At 39.0% G+C, this 20,036-nt stretch overlaps 1 protein-coding gene across 2 annotated transcripts in view; it reads left to right on the top strand.

Annotated features, from left to right (window-relative positions):
* Positions 1–20,036, top strand: part of RINT1 (RAD50 interactor 1) — a 30,638-nt gene that overhangs the window by 8,856 nt on the left and 1,746 nt on the right. The window contains exons 4-14 of one of the 2 annotated variants that reach the window (XM_047096413.1): positions 548–789; positions 3,992–4,165; positions 4,266–4,415; positions 5,002–5,158; positions 7,796–7,906; positions 8,006–8,231; positions 8,750–8,887; positions 10,677–10,876; positions 15,358–15,572; positions 19,284–19,464; positions 19,539–19,657. In XM_047096413.1, coding sequence (XP_046952369.1) covers positions 548–789; positions 3,992–4,165; positions 4,266–4,415; positions 5,002–5,158; positions 7,796–7,906; positions 8,006–8,231; positions 8,750–8,887; positions 10,677–10,876; positions 15,358–15,572; positions 19,284–19,464; positions 19,539–19,657 — 1,913 coding nt within the window. Of the gene's footprint in view, positions 1–547; positions 790–3,991; positions 4,166–4,265; positions 4,416–5,001; positions 5,159–7,795; positions 7,907–8,005; positions 8,232–8,749; positions 8,888–10,676; positions 10,877–15,357; positions 15,573–15,657; positions 15,826–19,283; positions 19,465–19,538; positions 19,658–20,036 lie in introns of those variants that run through there. The other variant, XM_047096414.1, reaches the window with a different exon arrangement.

Raw genomic sequence — 20,036 nt, 5'->3', positions numbered from 1 at the left:
CATGTACTCAGACTTTTAGAATAGAACTTCATTTGTTTTTGAAGGAAAGTGTTTGGTAGATAAAGCATAAGAAAATTCTCTGTCTGGACCCTCTGAAAGTGCTGAGCTTCATGAAAGATGCAGAGGTGCTTACAGGGGCATCTGCTGCTGCCCACACATCCCCACGTATGACATTTTGTGTTTAGGTTTGGTTGGTGCAGGAGGCAGAAATCGCACCTTTCTTTTGAAGCTTATAATTGACAATTTTCAATTCTTTTAGAACAAACATGTATTTTGAAGATGATAATCTAATTAAAACATTACAAGGGGGCTCCTGGGTGGCTCAGTCAGTTAAGCGTCCGACTTCTGCTCAGGTCATGATCTCGTGGGTCTTGAGTTTGAGCCCTGCATCGGGCTCTGTGCTCAGAACCCACTTTCCGATCCTCTGTCTCCCTTTCTCTCTATCCCTCCCCCAGGGGTGCTTTTTCTCTCTCAAAAATAAACATGAAAAAAAAAAGTGTGAAAATTTTATCTGATTGTTGCTGTTTTTTGTTTTTGTTACAATCAGGTACTTACAATTTCATCAGAAATCCCTAAAAGAATTCAGAGTGCCTTAAAAAATGCAGAAGAATCAAAGCAATTTCTTAATCAGTTTCTGGAGCAAGAAACTCATCTCTTCAGTTCCATTAACAGCCATTTGCTGACCGCACAGCCCTGGATGGAAGATCTGGGGGCCATGATTAACCAAATTGAAGAAATTGAGCGCCATCTTGCTTACCTTAAGTGGATTTCACAAATTGAAGAACTAAGGTAAAAAGGGCTTCTTTGTTCTCATAATTATTATTTTCCTTTGAGGCTCTGTCTTAGCAGTGCATGCATGCCATTAAATAATTGAGTTAATTAAAGATTATAATAATGTAATTTTCCTGGTTGTTATGAAAATAGTATTATAATAATTCTTTTCCTTTTTTGTGAATGAACATAAACTTTTCAGGGAGCTTAATTTGCATTTGAAAGAAAGTGATCTAAGTAAAAATTTTAAGTCCTGTAGTTGTATTGTGAACACAAAATAAAAACTATTATTTATAATACCAAATTAATAAACAACTCTTCAATGTGGTAATATTACTTTTTAGACACGATCAGTTAATAAAATGGATTGCTTTCTCTAAAATTTGAATTTCTTTCAATGGGAATCCTCTAATAAGAGATGTACAGTATTCTTAAATAAGTACAGTTTTGCTACCTGTGGGTAGAGGGAAAAAAAGTACACACTTCTTTCTGAATTGAATTCTGAATTGAATCACTAGTGTTAACTGAGAGTGTCTGGTATTGTCTTTCAAACAAGCTAAATTAACATTTCTGCCTAGATTGGCAAAATTATTTGGTTTTTGATATAGTCCCCCAGCCCCTCCATACTGCATGGTTCCATCGTGCTTTGTTTTAGCTACTCTTGCTCAAAGCTGTCGGCAACCATTAATATTGTCTGGAAGACTTGAAGAAGAAAAGTCATCCAAGAGTCTTAATGTCCCATTGTGTATCGGAGTTAATATATTTTATGTTACGTCTTCCAAAGAGTAATGCAGTATCACTTTGTCCTGTGTATTTCCCGAGATTTTAAAGAATTTTACCTCTCAGCATGGTGTGAAGTCTTTGTTTTGCATATATAAGTTTAACATTTACAGAAAAAATGATACACCTAAGATTGTAGTGTTACCAGTGATTCCAGAAATCAATTTAAACTTTTTAGATCATCTCCTTGTTGGGATAAATTATTTGGGGTGAACAGATTTTAAATCTTGCTACTTTTTACTTCATTTTTCTTTGCCCCTCTGGAGGAAAACACCAATAAGGAGCAATGTTAATAACCTTATTATTAAGTAGAGTAAGTTGTTTAAAAGCCTCACTCTTGTAGTAGCCAAAGCAATAGGTTAATTAACATAGGACTATGGTTATGGATAGCCTTTTTCTGGTGTTGGGATTGTTTAAGACAAGTTTGCCCTGGGCATCATATTAGAAATAGGAATCAAGTTCATAATCAAATAGAGCATAGCTATTTCTCCTTAATAACATGTTCTTTGCTCTCGATGTGATAAATCTCTATTTCTGTCTTCCTTTGGGTTTTTAAGATTTTCCTCATCTAATTTCTGTCTAACATTAACCTGCTTTTTATTCTGTAGCACTTTCTCTTTTTAAAAAAATTAGTTTTTTCCTTAGAACTAGCATCTTTTATTAGCTCTGCTTCTTGAATACCACAGTATCGCAGTGTCATTATGCACAAACCCTGTTTCCCTAGCTTTTTCTGTGCTCTGAATGCCATTCATGATGCTGTGTTGTGTGGAGAGCTATTTCACTGTGTCCTGGAAAGGAGTCCTCCCTTACTCTGTGCTTTTGTGTACATTTTACATTGTTTTGTAATATTTGTACATTTCTTAAACACAGCAGTCTTCCTTTTAACATAATGCAACACTTACTTTGGCTTTATGTTTCTTTGAAGTGGGAAATCAGCAAGAAGGTTTTAATTTGCCATGATGCACAGGGAAGAACCTTACAGGGGAGTAGGCTCCGTGCATGCTGACCATCAGAACAAGCCCATAAACGGGGATCCTGGTGGCTCAGTCACTGGAGCGTCCGACTCTTGATTTCAGCTCAGGTCATGAGCTCACAGTTCGTGGGTTCCAATCCTGTGTCGGGCTCTGAGCTGACAGTGTGGAGCCTGCTTAGGATTCTCTCTCTCCCTCACTCTCTGCCCTTCCACCTCCCTCACACACATGCACTCTCTCAAAATAAATAAATAAACTTAAAAGACAACAAGAAAAGAACAAGTCCTTAAAAAAAAAACTACTGGTGCTTTAAATGCAGAAATAATGGGTTTCTTGACACCCAATGGGACAAAAGAGTGCTTTCAATTCTGGTAGTAGCTATAAAAGACAAAACTGGTTGGAAATCTTAATAAAAATGATTAGAGAAAGAGAAGAAAGAAAAATGAGAGAATGGGAGTAAGGGATGGCCACAAGAGCTGACAGGAATAAATAGAATAATACAAAAACGCGAGCTAAGTATTCTTGCTGAGGCCTGAAGCAGTGACCGTGAAAAACACAAGCAGCTCTCAGAGGAGAGGAAAAAATGCTTGTGCATAGTGGAGCTCTGCAGGGTGGAGATACACATTCCTGTTCCTAAGGAGGACGCCGTGTGCGCCCCAGGAACATACACCAAACGGGGGACTGGAGTCCCAGCACTTTGGCGGCCGGCAGAGGATGCCTGGAGGTACACTCCCGCCTCAGGTTTCCTACAGGGGGCGGCTCCTGAACCAAGGTCAATTATTGACAAGGTCACATTTTGTTCCTTATTCTTAGCTGTTTAAGCTATGAGATGTTATTTTTATCCAAAGAAACATCTCATTTTCATTTTTCCTCATTTTCATTTTTTTTATTTTTTTAAATTATTTTTTTCAACATTTATTTATTTTTTGAGAGACAGAGAGAGAGCATGAGCAGGGGAGGTGCAGAGAGAGGGAGACACAGAATCAGAAGCAGACTCCAGGCTCTGAGCTGTCAGCACAGAGCCCGATGCAGGGCTCAAACTCATGAACCGTGAGATCGTGACCTGGGCCAAAGTCAGTCACCTAACCGACTGAGCCCCCCAGGCTCCCCTTTAAATTTTTTATTCAAGTATAGTTGACACACAACATCTCATTTTTAAATAAAATGTTTTGCTCTATGAAGTCAAATAAGGCAAAATGGTGGCTCACGGGATAAATTTGTCCTGAAGACATCTTTTATTTGGCTTGTTTCAAAGGATTTGATTAATTGATTTTGCATGAAAGTCTTGATTTCTGGCTTTCCTAGAAAAAATGTTAAGCTTTGGCCACATTGGTAAAAAGAAAGCCACTTCTGGCTGCCTCCTTCTTCCTTGCACGGAACCTTATACACCACAGGAGGGAGATGTCATTTTTGCTGCACTTGGAATTTTGACAGACTATCTTTGAAGTTTGCTTTGCCTCATTTTGCAGTGATAACATTCAGCAATATCTGATGACCAATAACGTCCCAGAGGCAGCCTCTACTCTGGTGTCTATGGCGGAACTTGACATCAAGCTTCAGGAATCATCTTGTGCTCATCTTCTTGCTTTCACAAGAGCCACTGTTAAATTCTGGCATAAGATCCTCAAGGACAAACTTACAAGGTAAGGAATTCACCTGTTATTTCATGGTAGCTGCTTTCACATGGATATTCGGTGACCATTGTATTTTACTGAAATACATGTGTTGCTTTTTCTGTTACAGTGATTTTGAGGAAGTTTTAGCCCAGCTTCACTGGCCATTCATCACACCCCCCCAGTCGCAGACTGTTGGCTTGAGTCGCCCAGCAGGTGCCCCTGAGATATACAGTAACCTGGAGACACTGTTTTGCCAGCTTCTGAAACTGCAAACCTCGTATCTTTGTTGGAGATAAAACTTACTAAAATTGCTTTTTTTTTCGAGAGTGGATTTGTGGCTAGAGAGTAAAACTTTTTGAAAGGGACTAAGAAGCCAAACAGTAGTACTAGGTTTGGACTTGATCTGTATATACCCGCAGAGTGATGGATTGTGCCCTTCAGAGCGAATAGCGTTGGGGGCAGCGGGGTCAGTCTGAAATATATGACTGACCCAGGTTTATATCACATGTAGGTCTCTTGGGACGACAGAAAAAAAAAAAATGGGCAATAGGGAGGGAAGTTTAGTAATCTAGTGTTAATAAAGGAATTCTTGATTGTGTTTCCTTCCTCACTACTGTTTTTTATGTTAGGAAAGACAGGGTAATTCTAATAACATATTTCATGCACTTTTTATGAAATCATATGCAATGTAAAATTATGTCTTATAATTAATTTTACTTAGTATCTTATATATTTGTTAGAAAAATATATTGTGTATCTGTACATACATACACGTGTGTGTGTATATATGTGTATATATCCATATATCCATGCATATATATTGTTTTGTATCCTTTTCTTTTTCCTTGACTTGACTATGTCAGAGATGAATTACTTACTGAGCCAAAACAACTTCCAGAAAAATACTGTCTTCCTGCATCCCCGTCTGTCATCCTGCCCATCCAGATTATGCTGACTCCCCTTCAGAAAAGGTTCAGGTATCACTTCCGAGGGAACCGACAGACTAATGTTATAAGCAAGGTGTGCTTTGCCAACTCTTGTCCTTCGTTGTTATTAATAGCAGTTGTTAAGCATCCCGATCCTCTTTCTGGTTTAAGTTAAAATCTGATCCCATTCACATTTCTTTTTTTTCTCTGAAGAGCTAAATTCCTGTTTTGTCCTTGCCTTAATAGATCTATTTTGGGACTTGTGTTGATATGCCATGGGACTCCGCTCACTCATTAGCACGTCATCTCACCAGTGTCTCAAGTTGCCCCTTGGGTGTGCTGTGACATTTGTTGGGGGCACTTGTGACAACTGGCTCCACGTGTTTCACTGTGCGAATTGCTCCTTCAGGCTTTTATATATATATATATTTTATATATATATATATATATATATATATATATATATATATATACCAGAGAGAGATGTGAAAGTCCACAGATAGTCGAGTATTCACTTTTGAACAGAGTGCTGATGCTACCATGATTTATGGCTGAGGTGCCTGGGTGGCTCAGTTGGTTGGGCATCTGACACTTGGTTGGGGCTCAGATCATGCTCTCACAGTTCAAGCCCCGCATCAGGCTCTGTGCTAATGGTGTGGAGCCTGCTTGGGATTCTCTGTCTCCCTCTCTGCCCCTTCCCCACTCGCTTGCTCTCTCTCTCTCTCTGCCTCCCCTCCTCCCTCCCTCTCTCCCTCCCTCTCTCTCAAAAATGGATAACCATTTAAAAAATAAGTGAAAAGCTTTAAAAAATTTTAAAACATTAAATGATTTGTGTGTGTACAAGAAAGTAAGGAATGATGGGGATGGCTTTGAGGAAATTCTCACCATCTCACCAGCATTTTAGCTGAGGGGTTACAGCCATATATGTTGGAGATACTCTGTTTTTTGTTTGTTTCTTTGTTTTTTGGTTTTTTTTTTAGAGAAAGAGGTGAGTGAGTGAGGAGGAACAGAGGGACAGGGGGGCAGGGGAGGGAGAGAGAGAGAGAGAGAGAGAGAGAGAGAAAGGAAGGAAGGAAGGAAGGAAGGAGGAAGGAAGGAAGGAAGGAAGGAAGGAAGGAAGAAAGGAAGGAAGGAAGGAAGGAAGGAAGGAAGGAAGGAAGAAAGAAAGAAAGAAAGAAAGAAAGAAAGAGAAAGAATCTTAAGCGGCTCCATGCTCAGTGCGGAGCCCAATGCGGGGCTTGATCCCAGGACTCTGAATGACCTGACCCAAAATCAAGAGTCGGATGCTCAAATGACTGAGCCACCAGGTGCCCCTATATTAGAGATATTCTTGAGATTTTTCTTTAACTTGACCAGAAAAACAATCAGGCATTTGTTTTTAATGAAATTTGATTGAATTCATTGAGAATTAGAACTCTGTTGCCAGGGTGTGGAGACTACCTTATTTATCCTTAAGTTTGCTACATTTAATGCAGTGCAAGTAGCAGAGTGGTTCATTTCAGTGTTTTGAATTATATGTTATTGCACCAGGCTTACCCCAGGCGTTGTATGTGGCATTTATAAATGAGTTTATAGGCTTTATAGAATTTTAAAGGGGTCAAGGGATAGGGAGTTATGTTTGCACGGGAAGGAGTTGAGTGGCAATTGCATTTCTGGGTCTTAAATTCAGTTTATTCTGTTGTACTTTATGGATCTCCTCCTTTTTTGGATGAGGTGTTGGTGGAAAGAAGAATAGAACCAATTAGTAAGTAGCGAGACAAGGCAATAAACCTACAGCTGTAGAGAGGCAGTAAGAATTTGAGGTTAGAAAATTGTGAGTTATGTTGATTCCTTTCTTTTTTTAAAATTATTTTCTTAACTTTTTAAAAAATATTTATATTTGAGAAAGAGAGGGAAGGAGAGACAGAGTATGAGCGAGGGAGGGGCAGAGAGAGAGGGAGACACAGAATCTGAAGCAGGCTCCAGGCTCCAAGCTGTCAGCACAGAGCCTGACATGGGGCTCGAACCTACGAACCCCAAGATCATGACCTGAGCCGAAGTTGGACACTTAACTAACTGAGCCACCCAGGCGCCCCATGTTGATTCCTTTCTAAAGTACATTTCCACTCTGTCATCAAGCCTAAACTACACAGCCCCTGAGATTAGGGATGCCCCTTACTCACTTTTGTATTTCTAGCATCTAGCACATAACAGGGATTTACCCTCAGTAAATGTTTTTGAATGCCTGTCCAACAAAACTTGGAAGGTTTGTAGAATCATTTCTAGGGACAATTTAAAAAGCTGCCTATTTACATTTACTTTTCTATGATTTTACCTGTTTTAAGGCATATTTTTTTCTTACTTTACCTTTTGAAAAGACAAACCAGAAGAAAATCAGGTTTAAAAGTTATTTTGGAATGTAATTTACAAAAAAACCAAACACAAAACAAAATTAAAGGCCATCGGTTCTTTGTAATGCTCATCATTTTACATATCTCCAAAGTGCTATGTTTTCAACACATACAGTATTGTAAATTTATGAGTTTACTGACTTATGCCACCTTTGGGAATTTGTTGGGAGTACATTGGGAAACATCTGATTAAAGTTCAGAGCAGAAATTGTGTTCTTTTATAAGAATCTTCACCTAATTTGTGTAAGTGCTATGTGTATACAATTAACTAGAACCATTTAATTGTAACTTTCTGGTCAGAATGACTTAAGAATTCAGACTATTTTAACTTCCTTCCTTAGCCTGAATGGTACTTGGCTCAGGTACTTATGTGGATTGGGAATCACACTCAGTTTCTGGATGAGAAGATTCAGCCAATATTAGACAAAGTAGGCCCTTCGGTAAATGCAAGGGTAAGAAACTGTGTTCTTAAATTGTTCCAGTTTTAGAGTTGTGTGTGTCCGCGAATAATCTGTCATTTACCTTACCTCCTGCTTACATGTTTCTTTCAGCTTGAATTTACCCGGGGCCTCATGATGCTCGTTCTTGAGAAGTTAGCTGCAGACATCCCATGTCTGCTCTATGATGACAATCTCTTCTGTCATCTGGTGGATGAGGTGCTTTTGTTCGAAAGGGAGCTGCACAGTCTTTATGGCTATCCCAGCACTTTTGCCAACTGTATGCATATTCTGTCAGAGGACACCTGTTTTCAGAGGTGGTTGACTGTGGAGAGAAAATGTAAGTGTTCAGTAGCCATCAAGTGGAGAGCATATTATCTCCTTTTGTGTATATTACCTTTTGGTGTTTTTCTCCACCCGCTCTGGGTAGAAACTAGAGTCATCTGGATTTTTCTTGGTTAAGGTTTACCAAGTTGCCTTTTCTTCCCATCAGACCAGTTTTTCTTGTACTTGCACCATCCACGTTTCTAGAATGGAAGAGTCAAGCCAGTATAGGATACAGCTAACTTTTATAGATTGTACCATAGTACTTCCTGTTCTTTGTAGTGTCTGTTGGATGTAGCTTGTCTCATCAGTTTGACTATTTTGAAGATTTTGGGTAGGGGTGGCGGGGAGAAGTAGGGAATCTTGTTCAACCCTAACACAGAGCGTGTTAAATATAGTGCAACTGGTGGGAGGTTGTAGATTTGGTTTTTTGTTTGTTTTTTACAGAAAAACCATTACTCCTAAAAACTTGTGCTGAAAATTAAGAATGACTGTAACTACTTAATTGACCTGTTCCCTTTTTCTGCATATCAGTTGCTCTTCAAAAAATGGACTCAATGCTTTCATCAGAAGCTGCTTGGATATCCCAATATAAGGATATCACTGATGTGGACGAGATGAAAGTTCCAGACTGTGCAGAAACTTTTATGACGCTACTCTTGGTTATAACTGGTAAGTATAAGTCTTTCAAGATACAACTTTCTTTTAGGTAAGCTTTTTTTTTTTTTCTTTTGAGAGAGAGAACGAAAGAGAGAGCGAGCGCATGCGTGCACACAAGTGGGGGAGGAGCAGAGACAGATAGGGACAGAGGATCCAAAGTCCAGGGCTCGAACTCACAAACTGTGAGATCATGACCTGAGCTGAGGTCAGACGTTCAACTGAATGTGCCACTCAGGCGCCCTGAAGAACTCGTGCTTTTTAAAACATTTTCTATTTGGGAAATTTTCAAACATACACAAAAGTGATTGTGATACCATGAAGCCTCAAGTATCTGTTATGAAAGTTTAAAACAATGATCACTTCTATTATATTTTTTTCTCCTAGAGTATTTTAAAGAACATTTCAGGCATCTTATTTCACCTGTAAATTCTTAAGTGTATAAGTCTTCTAACCTGTCATAGTTTCTCCTTACTTTAAAAAAGAAGTCATTTTTTTGTTGAAGAAATGGGGTGATTTTAAAAAAAGTTTTATTTTTATTTATTTGGGGGGGAGGGGCAGGTAGAGAGAGAGAGAGAAATCCCAAGCAGGCTCCGCACCGTCAGCACAGAGCCTAACACAGGGCTCCATCTTACAAGCCGTGATATCATGACCTGAGCTGAAATCAAGAGTCAGGTGGACACAACCAACTGAGCCACCCAGGTGCCCTGAAATGGGGTGGTTTTTATATGTACATGATGAGGTTTTGGGGTGATGGTGGGGTTCGGAGCTGACGGCCAAGAAAGAATTCTTGAAGATGTCTTTGGTGCAAAAAGGTGATTTTATTAAAGCATGGGGGCAGGACCCACCTCCAAACCCCACCATTACCCCAAAACCTTATCATACAGCTCTGTGACTTACAGTGGAGCTACATCCTGATGAAGGTATCCTAAGTTAAACATTTTAAGTCAAAAATGCATTTCATACACCTAACCTACTTTATAATAAAATGTTGAATAACTCCTGTAATTTATTAAATACTGTACTGATAGTGAAAAACAGAATGGTTGTATGAGGACAAAATGGCTGTAAGTGCATTGGTTGTTGACCCTCATGATCCCATGGCTGATGGAGATATGCCGCTCTCCCGCTGCCCAGGATCATGAGAGGGTTGTATCCCATATTGCCGGCCTGGGAAGAGATCCAAATAAAATATTCAAATAATTCCTATAAATGTGTATAGCTTTTGTACCATTGTAAACTTGAAAAATCTTAAGTTGAACCATAATAAATCAGGGCCCATCTATAATTTCCTCATGCCTTTAAAAAATTAAACCGTGGGGCGCCTGGGCAGCTCAGTTGGTTAAGCATCTGACTTTGGCTCAGGTCACGGTTCGTGGATTTAAGCCCCGCATCTGGCTCTGTACTGACAGCTTGAAGCCTGGAGCCTGCTTCAGATTCTGTGTCTCCCTTTCTCTCTGCCCCTTCCCTGCTTGAGCTGTCTCTATCTCTCTCTCTCTCTCTCTCTCTGTGTGTGTCTCTCTCTGTCTCTCTCTCCCCCCCCCTCAAAAATAAACATTTAAAAAAATTGAGCTGTAATTTCTATACAATGGAGAACATAAATCTGAAGTATACAGTTCAGTGAGTTTTGACAAGTACATATACTTGTGAAACCTGCAACCTTGTAAAGTTTAGAAATAGATCCGTGCTTGGATGGTCGATTGATTATTTGACAAAGGTACCAAAGCATGTCAATAGGGACACCCTGTAACTGTGTCCTGGGCAGAAGCAAAACTTTCACATGTCTTGTTAACTTTCTCCACAGACAGATATAAAAATCTTCCCACAGCTTCCAGAAAGCTACAGTTCCTGGAGTTACAGAAGGACTTAGTAGATGATTTCAGGATACGGTTAACTCAGGTGATGAAAGAAGAGACTAGAGCTTCCCTTGGCTTTCGATACTGTGCAATTCTCAATGCTGTGAACTATATCTCAACAGTACTAGCAGACTGGGCTGACAATGTTGTAAGTTAATGTGCTTTTATTTATTTATTTATTTATTTATTTATTTTAACATATATATTTTTTAGTTTATTTACTATTTTTTAAAATTAATCTCTACACACAATGTGAGGCTTGAACTCACGACTGTAGATCAAGAGTCGCATGCTCTTCCGACTGAGCCGGCCAGGTGCCCGCTAATGTGCTTTTTATATTAAATTGTAGATTTTTCACAGTTTTAGTTAAACAGTTTTTGTTAGTAGTATTAACAGTTTTACCTTTTGAAATTTTGAATTTACAGCAAGCAGAAATTACACATTAGTAGAATAACAATTAGGCCAAACCTAGGGGGTGTGATTAAATTACATTTTTTTCTCAATTCGCAAATAGTTACATAATCCTAATAGTTTAATCATTGGAAAAGAAAGCCAACGTCTCATAAAATAGTGGTCTATAGAATGAACCTTTTTCCTCTTAATTAGACTTTATCTTGGGAAATATTCATGTATGGTAATTGCCATCTCAGAAAAAGCTAGGATTGAGAAATGGTGTCAAAATCCATAAAATCCAGGACTTTAAGGAAGATAAAATAACACCATCTGAGGGGCACCTGGCTCGCTCAGTCGGTAGAGCCTGCGCCTGTTGGTCTCAGGATCGTGAGTTCAAGCCCACATTGGGGTAAAGATTACATAACAAAGTAAAATAAAAGTAATAAAAATAACATTTGATACCCTTTGAATGCCTTTAAATCATGAGTAAGTAGAATAATAAAATGAACTCCTATGTTCCTGTCATCCAGCTTCTTGTACCAATTTTGTTTTATTTAAGCCTCTTCTCCACATCCCACACTTGATTATTTTGAAGATCTTAAGGTATATTTCATGATAAATATTTCAAAATGTATCTCTAAAATAATTCCTTAAAAAAAAAAAACAACCCATAACCACAATACCATTATCACATCATCCAAGAAAGTTAATTTCTTATAGTGTGAGGTGTCTTAAATAAATCTAAAAATCAAAACCTTGGGTCCGGTTAGCAAGTACTGTAAGGCCTTTTGCCTCCAAGAATTTTATTTATCCTTCCTTTCTCCACACACATTCATTTGGTCTGCCTATATACAATTATTAAATAATTTCTGTGTACTCTTTTTATTAATCCAAGGACTATAGTGGTTTTCAAGGCTTTTGCTAACCAGATTTTCCAATATGTATTTCTAGCCAAAAATGAAGAAACTTAATTAGCCTTTAAAACTTTAACATAGATTAATTCCTTTGATGATGTTTAGATATTAGAATGACCTCAGAGGAGCTCCAGGAACTTCTTGGACAGGGTGCTCTTGGGTTTGGAATCACTATTCCCTGATCATGTGTATAGATACAGAAATCAGCTTGGGTTTTCACCACTGTGTCCCATGAAGTAGGTTTCATGACAGAAAGTATTAACAGAGAATTTGCATGACCATAAAACAGTGAAGTATATATTAAATGGAAAAAAAAACAAACTGGGGTGCCTGGGTGGCGCAGTCGGTTAAGCGTCTGACTTCAGCCAGGTCACGATCTCACGGTCCGTGAGTTCGAGCCCCGCGTCGGGCTCTGGGCTGATGGCTCAGAGCCTGGAGCCTGTTTCCGATTCTGTGTCTCCCTCTCTCTCTGCCCCTCGCCCGTTCATGCTCTTTCTCTCTCTGTCCCAAAAGTAAATAAACGTTGAAAAAAAAAAATTAAAAAAAAAAAAAAAGAAAAGAAAAAAAAAACTGTACTAAGGTACATTGTAAATGTAAAGTATTATATGATTGTGTCATGAAATGAAAATAGGAAAGTAAAACAACAAAACAACTACAATGTTAACTAAAGACTTAATAATACCACTTTTTAAATGTGGTAGATAAAGTGGGAATTGAAAAATTCCAGGGTAGAATAATTCGAAAGCTTGATTAACTGAGGATTGGTGATAAGTTCATAGTATACTAGAAAACATAATTTTTGAGTGTGTTCACATGAGTCACAGAGGTGGACAAGGTAAATTAAAATGTCTGTATATTGTCAAGTCTTAATGTAATAAAAAAAAGCAGAAATGAAATATAATCAAACATAGGCATTTAAAAATACTCAATGTCCAGGTTAAGGACAGAGTCTTGAAAACATAATAAGAATAGATATATGTTTGTTTTTTTAAGTTTTTATTAAAAATAATATATTTTAAATTATGAATTTCTAACAAAAAGTATATACTGCTAACGCATTATATAGAAAATGTATTCCTTTACTGTGAAAGAATAAACAAAAAAGTCTTTATCTTAATTACATACAGGGTAATTAATTAAAAAAATAGGAAACAAAAATAAATGTAATAACAGACATAAATAAAATAAAAACCTGATAAACATAGTTTATATTCTGGACTCTGGCTGGGACTTAAAAGTCTTTTTCAACAAAAATGTTAACTGAGATCCACATTCATAGTATCATTCTGCTAAGCAAGGAAGATAAGACACAAAGTAATTATTTCATAAAATGAATATAGAGTGTACTGACTAATGCATTTGTTTATAAAGTCACCTAATTAGAACACATGGGCTGTATTCTATTGCGTATGCTACACAATTCTCATTGTGTACTTTTATGTGTTGTTTTCCTCATTTTAGTAAGTACTTTTTTCACTCAGCCCCCACACTGCTCCATTTTCTGCTAAGCTTTGTCATAAAACAAATTGTCATTCCTGATTCTTGTGCCAGATGATCTAATAAGAGACTCATTCGAAGCCAGATTTTTAGCTTCAACGAATTATTTGTGGAACATCATTAACTACTTTTACTTGGTGCCATAGTCTGTTAACGAAGATGAATTGGCCATCATCCCTGTCCTTAGGAAATTTGTAATGCGCTGCTGAATTAACTGGGTCCTTCTGTCAACAGAAGAATAACCAAATTTAGAGTAGCTCCTCAAATCATGAATGAATTTTTTGTCCTTGTATGTTATGATTTTACAAATTCTGTTTAATATAAGAAGTTATTTACCCATTTTCATGGTCTTTCAGCCTGTGAACGCTTAAAATAAAAATCATTAATGCTCTTGTATTGCCTAGATAGAAAAAAGGAAGAGTGGACAGAGCTCACCTTCCATTAATTTCGATTCTGTACTAATAGTTGTCTGTCCATTGCCAGATTGCACCAAGCCAGACATACCCAGCCATTCAGAGTCAGGAATTTTTCAGTTGTAGGTGACAGAAGCTGGATTGATGCTGGCCTGATTGGGGAGGGGGAGTGGGGTGAGTCGGTGAGGAATCTGTTTGTGTAACTGAAAGCAGTAGGCATGGCTGCCCTGGACTTGTTCCCTTCTGGCTTCATTGTCAGGCAGGCTCTGGGAGTGTGGCCACAGGTGGCTCCAGGCTCCCACTGTCCAGGCACTGAGAGGACCAGTGCCTCTTCTCTGATAGGTTCAGCAGAAAATACCAGTGTGGCCTCTCACATGTCCATCCCTGAACAGTCACTTATTGTGGCCATATCCTGTCCCTTATTAATGGGCATTTAGGTTGCCTTTAATCTCTTGCTAAATATCCACAGCGTTATTTTTCTGTAGGGCAGAAAAAAATAATACATATTCTACCTAAAATGCCACTGTAAAAATGACATTTTAATTCTCTTAACTCTCATAAATCTGCTTACTACAACTCTCAGTCTGTGTTCGGAGAAAATGAGTACTTAAAGAAATCAGCCATCAGGGAAATGCAAATTAAAATCATAGTGAGACATCACTAAATATAAACCAAGATGGCTATAATAAAAAAGACATAATAACAATTGCTAGTGCAGAGGTAGAGAAGTTGGAACCCTCACACACAGCAGGTAGGAATGTAAGATGGTACAGCCACTGTGGAAGAGAGTCTGCAGGTCCTCAAATAGCTAAGCACAGAATTACCGTATGACCCAGCAGTTCTACTCCCGGTATACCCAAGAGAATTGGAGACATTTGTCCACACAAAACCATACACACAAATGTTCACTGCAGTATTGTTCATAATAGACGAGAAAGAACCCAGCTGTCTGTCATCTGATGAATAGCTAAATACAATGTGGTACGGCCGTATAATGGAATATTATTAAGCAATTAAAAGAAATTAAGTACTGATAACATCTTACAACATAGATGAACCTTGAAAACATACTAAGTGAAAGAAGCCAGTCAGAAAGAGCCAGAAATTATAGGATTCCATTTATGTGAAACATCCAGAAGAGGCAAATCGATAGAGACAGAAAGATGAGTGGTTGCCTAGGGTGGGAGGGTGCACGGAGGGGATTGGGAGATGATGGTTAAGTGTGGGGTATCTTTTTGGAGTAAAGAAAACATTCTAAAATTGACACTGGTGTTAGATGCACAATTCTGAATATACACTAAAAGCCAATATATTGTACACTTTAAACAAGTGAGTTGTAGTACATGAATTATATTTCATGCTGTTAAAAAGGAAGCATCTTAATGACCATGTTAATACATTTTTGCTTTCAGTTCTTCCTGCAACTTCAGCAGGCAGCACTGGAGGTCTTTGCAGAGAATAACACCCTCAGTAAATTGCAGCTGGGACAGCTGGCCTCTATGGAGAGTTCTGTCTTTGATGACATGATTAACCTACTGGAGCGTTTAAAGCATGACATGTTGACTCGCCAAGTAGACCATGTTTTTAGAGAAGTTAAAGATGCTGCAAAATTGTATAAAAAAGAAAGGTAAGTCCTTCATATTTTCTTATTACTCAACTCTCAAATCCAGTTTGCTAAAAGTTGAAAGATGATAAATACCTATATTTCTCAGACTATTCCAAAACATAGAAGAGGAAGGAAAACTTCCAAATTCATTCTGAGGCCAGCATGACCCTGATTTCAAAACTAGACCAAGACTCCACAACAAAAGAGAACCGCAGGCCAATATCCCTGATGAACATGGGTACAGAAATCCTCAACAAGATACTAGCAAACCAAATCCAACAATACATTAAAAGAATCATTCACCATGATCAAGTGAGATTTATTCCTGGATTGCAAGGGTGGTTCAGTATCACAAGTCAATCAGTATGATACATCACATCAACATAAGAGAAAGGAGAAGGATAATGTGATTATTTCAACAGATGGCAGAAAAAGCATTTGACAAAGTACAACATTCATTCATGACAACAAATCCTCGACAAAGTAGGTTTAAAGGGAACATATCTCAACATAATAAAGGCCATGTGTGAAAAACACACAGCTGATATCATCCTCAGTGGGAAAAGCTGAGTGCCTGTCCCTTAAGGTCAGGAACAGGACAAGGTTGTCCACTCTCACCATCACATTCAACCCAGTACTGAAGTCCTAGCTACAGCAATCAGATAACAAAAAGAAAGAAAAGGCATCCAGATCGGTAAGGAGGAAGTCAAACTTTCACTGTTTGCAGATGACATGATGCCATATATAGAAAATCCAAAAGACTCCACCAAAAAACTGCTAGAACTGATGAATGAATTCAGCAAAGTCAGTGTACACAATGTACAGAAACCTGTTACATCTCAGCCGAAAGAGAAATTAAGAAAACAGTTCCCATTTACAACTGCGCCAAAAACAGTAAGATACCCAGGAATAAAACTAACCAAAGAAGTGAAAGAACTATACTCAGAAAACTACAAAACACTGATGAAAGAAACTGAAGACGACACAGAGAAATGGGAAGACATTCCATGCTCATGGACTGGGAGAAAAAATATTGTTAAAATGCCTACACTACCCAAAGCAACCTACACATTTAATGCAATCCCTATCAAAATACCAGCAACATGTTTCACAGAAGTAGGACAAACATTTCTCAAACGTGGATGAAACTACAAAAGATCCCAAATAGCCAAAGCGATCTTGAAAAAGAAAAGCAAGCTGAGGCATCACAATTCTGGACTTCCAAGTTCTATTACAAGTCTGTAGGATCAAAACAGTATGGTACTGGCACAAAAACAGACCCATAGATCAAAAGAACAGAATAGAAAACCCAGAATAAACCTACAACTATTTGGTCAATTAATCTCTGACAAAGCAGGAAAGAGTATCTAAAGGGAAAAGGACTGTCTCTTCAACAAATGGTGCTGGGAAAACCAGATAGCTGCATGCAAAAGAATGAAACTGGACCACTTTCTTACACCATACACAAAAATAAATTCATAATAGATTAAGGACCTAAATGTGAGACCCGAAACCATAAAATCTTAGAAAAGAATATAGGCAGTAATTTCTCTGACATTGATCATAGCAACTTTTTTCTAGATAGGTCCCCTGAGGCAAGGGAAACAAAAGCAAACAACAACAAAAAACAAAAACTATTGGGACTACATAAAATAAAAAGCTTCTGCACAGCAAAGAAAACAATCAACAAAACTAAAAGGCAACTACTGAATGGGAGAAGATGTTTGCAAATGACCTATTTGATGAAGGATTAGTATCCAAAATAGATCAAGAACTGGTACAACACCCCCAAAACAAATAATCCAATCAAAAATGAGAAGACATGAACAGACATTTCTGCAAAGAAGACATCCAGATGGCCAACAGACACATGAAAAGATGCTGATCATCACTTAACACCAGGAAAATGCAAATCAGAACCACAGTGAGCTATCACCTCATAGTTGTCCAAATGGCTAAAAATCAAAACCACGAGAAACACGTGGCACCTGGTGGATCAGTCGGTTAAGCGTCTGACTCTTGGTTTCAGCTCAGGTCCTGGTATCACGGTTTCATGAGTTCAGGCCCCATGTCGGGCTCTGCACTGACGGTGCGGGGCCTGCTTGGGATTCCCTCTCTCCCTCTCTTTCTGCCCCTCTTGCTCGCTCTCTCAAAATAAATAAAACACACACAAGAAACAACAGGTGTTGGTGAGCGTGTGGAGTAAAAGGAACCCTTGTGCACTGTTGGTGGGAATGCAAACTGGTGCAGCCGCTCTAGAAAGCAGTATGGAGTTTCCTCAAAAAGTTACCCCACGATTCAGGAATCACACTACTGTGTATTTACCCAAAGAATATGAAAACGCTAATTCAAAGGAATACATGCATTCCTATGTTTATGGCAGCATTATTTACAAGAGCCAAGATATGGAAGCAGCCCAAGTGTCCACTGATAGATGAATGAATAAAAAAAATGTGGTGTATATCTACAATGGAATATTATTCGGCCATAAAAAAAATTTTGAAACCTTGCTATTTGCAACAACAGGGATGGAGCTAGAGAGTATTATGCTAAGCAAAATAAGTCAGTCAGAGAAAGACAAATACCATATGATGTCACTCATATGTGGAATTTAAGAGACATAACAAATGAACAAAGGAAAAAAAGAGGGAGGCAAACCAAGAAACAGACTCTTAACTACAGAGAACCAAATGATGGTTACCAGAGGGGAGGTGGGTGGAGGGATGGGTAAAATAGGTGATGGGGATTAAGGCGCGCACTTGGTGATGAATATCAGTGATTAAAATAAAAACTTTAAAAAAGATTGAAAGATGATATATGCAAATTTCCAAGGTGTCTAGATAGCAGAGTTTGGCCTTTTGCTCTACAAACTTTTAACCATTTTTGATAGAAAGCTTTCTAAAATATATTCAGACATTTATTCAGTTTATTTATTCATCCTGAGAGAGAGAGAATCCCAAGCAGGCTCTGCACTGTCAGCACAGAGCCTGACATGGGGCTCAAAGCCATGAACCGGGAGATCACGACCTGAGCTGAAATCAAGAGTCAGAGACACTCAACCAACTGAGCCACGCAGGGAGCCCTGTTCAGACATTCTTAATCAGAATAAACTGATCCTAATTTAACCCTCAGATGTAGTTGTGACTACAGAGATAGTCACAACTGGTCTGGGATGTGGGGCTGAGTGGCCTGGTGCCCCAACAGTACTCTGCATGCATGCCTGCAGGGTACTCTGTATCCACCGACATGATTCTGTGGTCTCTGTCCCTTTCCCCACACTGCGTACTCTGTGAGAACAGGCAGGGTCTGTCTTCTCCAGCACAGTCCCCGTCACACCGAACATTTGTAATCCGTTTGCAAGTGTGCTTAGTCCCTGTTATTCTGCCGAAAACCAGAGCATAAAATTACCTGATGTCTTCAATGCTAATACATGTTACATTTTAACCACTTTGTAATTATTTCAGTAAGTCACATTAAGGAAATGATGTGTCATCCTCATTAAATAAGGGAGTATTTAATGGAGAACCAGTGTATCAATATAGTTATATTTATTTTCTGAGACAGCTTTTAATGTTGGGCTGTACATTTTGCTCTTATCCACCCAAGATGCCCCAGGACAGTGCTCTTCCCCACATGTAAAATGATTGGTCACATCTCTAAAAGTACAAGGTTTTGAAGATTCTGTAGTAAAATGTAACACGCTGCAGGCGGTGCGGTCTTGGTCCCTCGCAGGTGGCTGTCGCTGCCGTCGCAGTCGGAGCAGGCGGTGATGTCCCTGTCCAGCTCGGCCTGCCCGCTGCTGCTCACCGTGAGAGACCGCTTACTCCAGCTGGAGGAGCAGCTTTGCTTCTCCTTGTTCACAGTCTTCTGGCAGGTGCTTGTGGAGAAGCTGGATGTGTACATCTACCAAGAAGTAAGCAAGAGCGGGCGGCGTTCCGGGGCCCTGATGGCAAAGGCACGTGTGACACGAACTGCTCTTTGTTTCAGATCGTTCTTGCCAATCATTTCAACGAGGGAGGGGCAGCTCAGCTCCAGTTTGATATGAGTCGGAACCTGTTCCCCCTGTTCTCCCGATATTGCAAGAGGCCAGAAAATTACTTCAAACAGTAAGCTCAGAACTTAACAATGACTGTTGATGGCATCAAGCTTTACAGGATGTTGATTCCTCTTTTCACAGCCCTAGGGGCCCCGTGATGTGTGGTGGGATAAATAGAGCGTCAGCTAAAAATTGAAAACACTCATCAGGTACCCAGCTACTCTAAGGTGTGACCCATGACCCCCGTCCCCCCCAAATTTATCAGAACTGGATCTGAGTTATGGGCTGGGCTTTGTTCCCAGCATTGGTTTCATGCTTCTATTTGCCTGTTACTGGAGAGACAAATGGAAAATAAAGGCAAGTGCAGTTGTACCATAGTCAATAAATAGAAGAAATTAAAAGTATGCCTGGTACCTAATAGTAGGCCAGGCATGAAGAAAGTGGTTTTC

Source organism: Lynx rufus, unplaced genomic scaffold (assembly GCF_022079265.1).
Source record: "Lynx rufus isolate CCGP_SWC_20201006 ecotype Redwood Valley unplaced genomic scaffold, mLynRuf1.p SCAF_4, whole genome shotgun sequence".
In the NCBI taxonomy this organism is placed as follows: domain Eukaryota; kingdom Metazoa; phylum Chordata; class Mammalia; order Carnivora; family Felidae; genus Lynx; species Lynx rufus.
The sequence above is the reverse complement of the archived record's forward strand: the minus strand, read 5'-3'. Positions and strand labels throughout refer to the sequence as shown.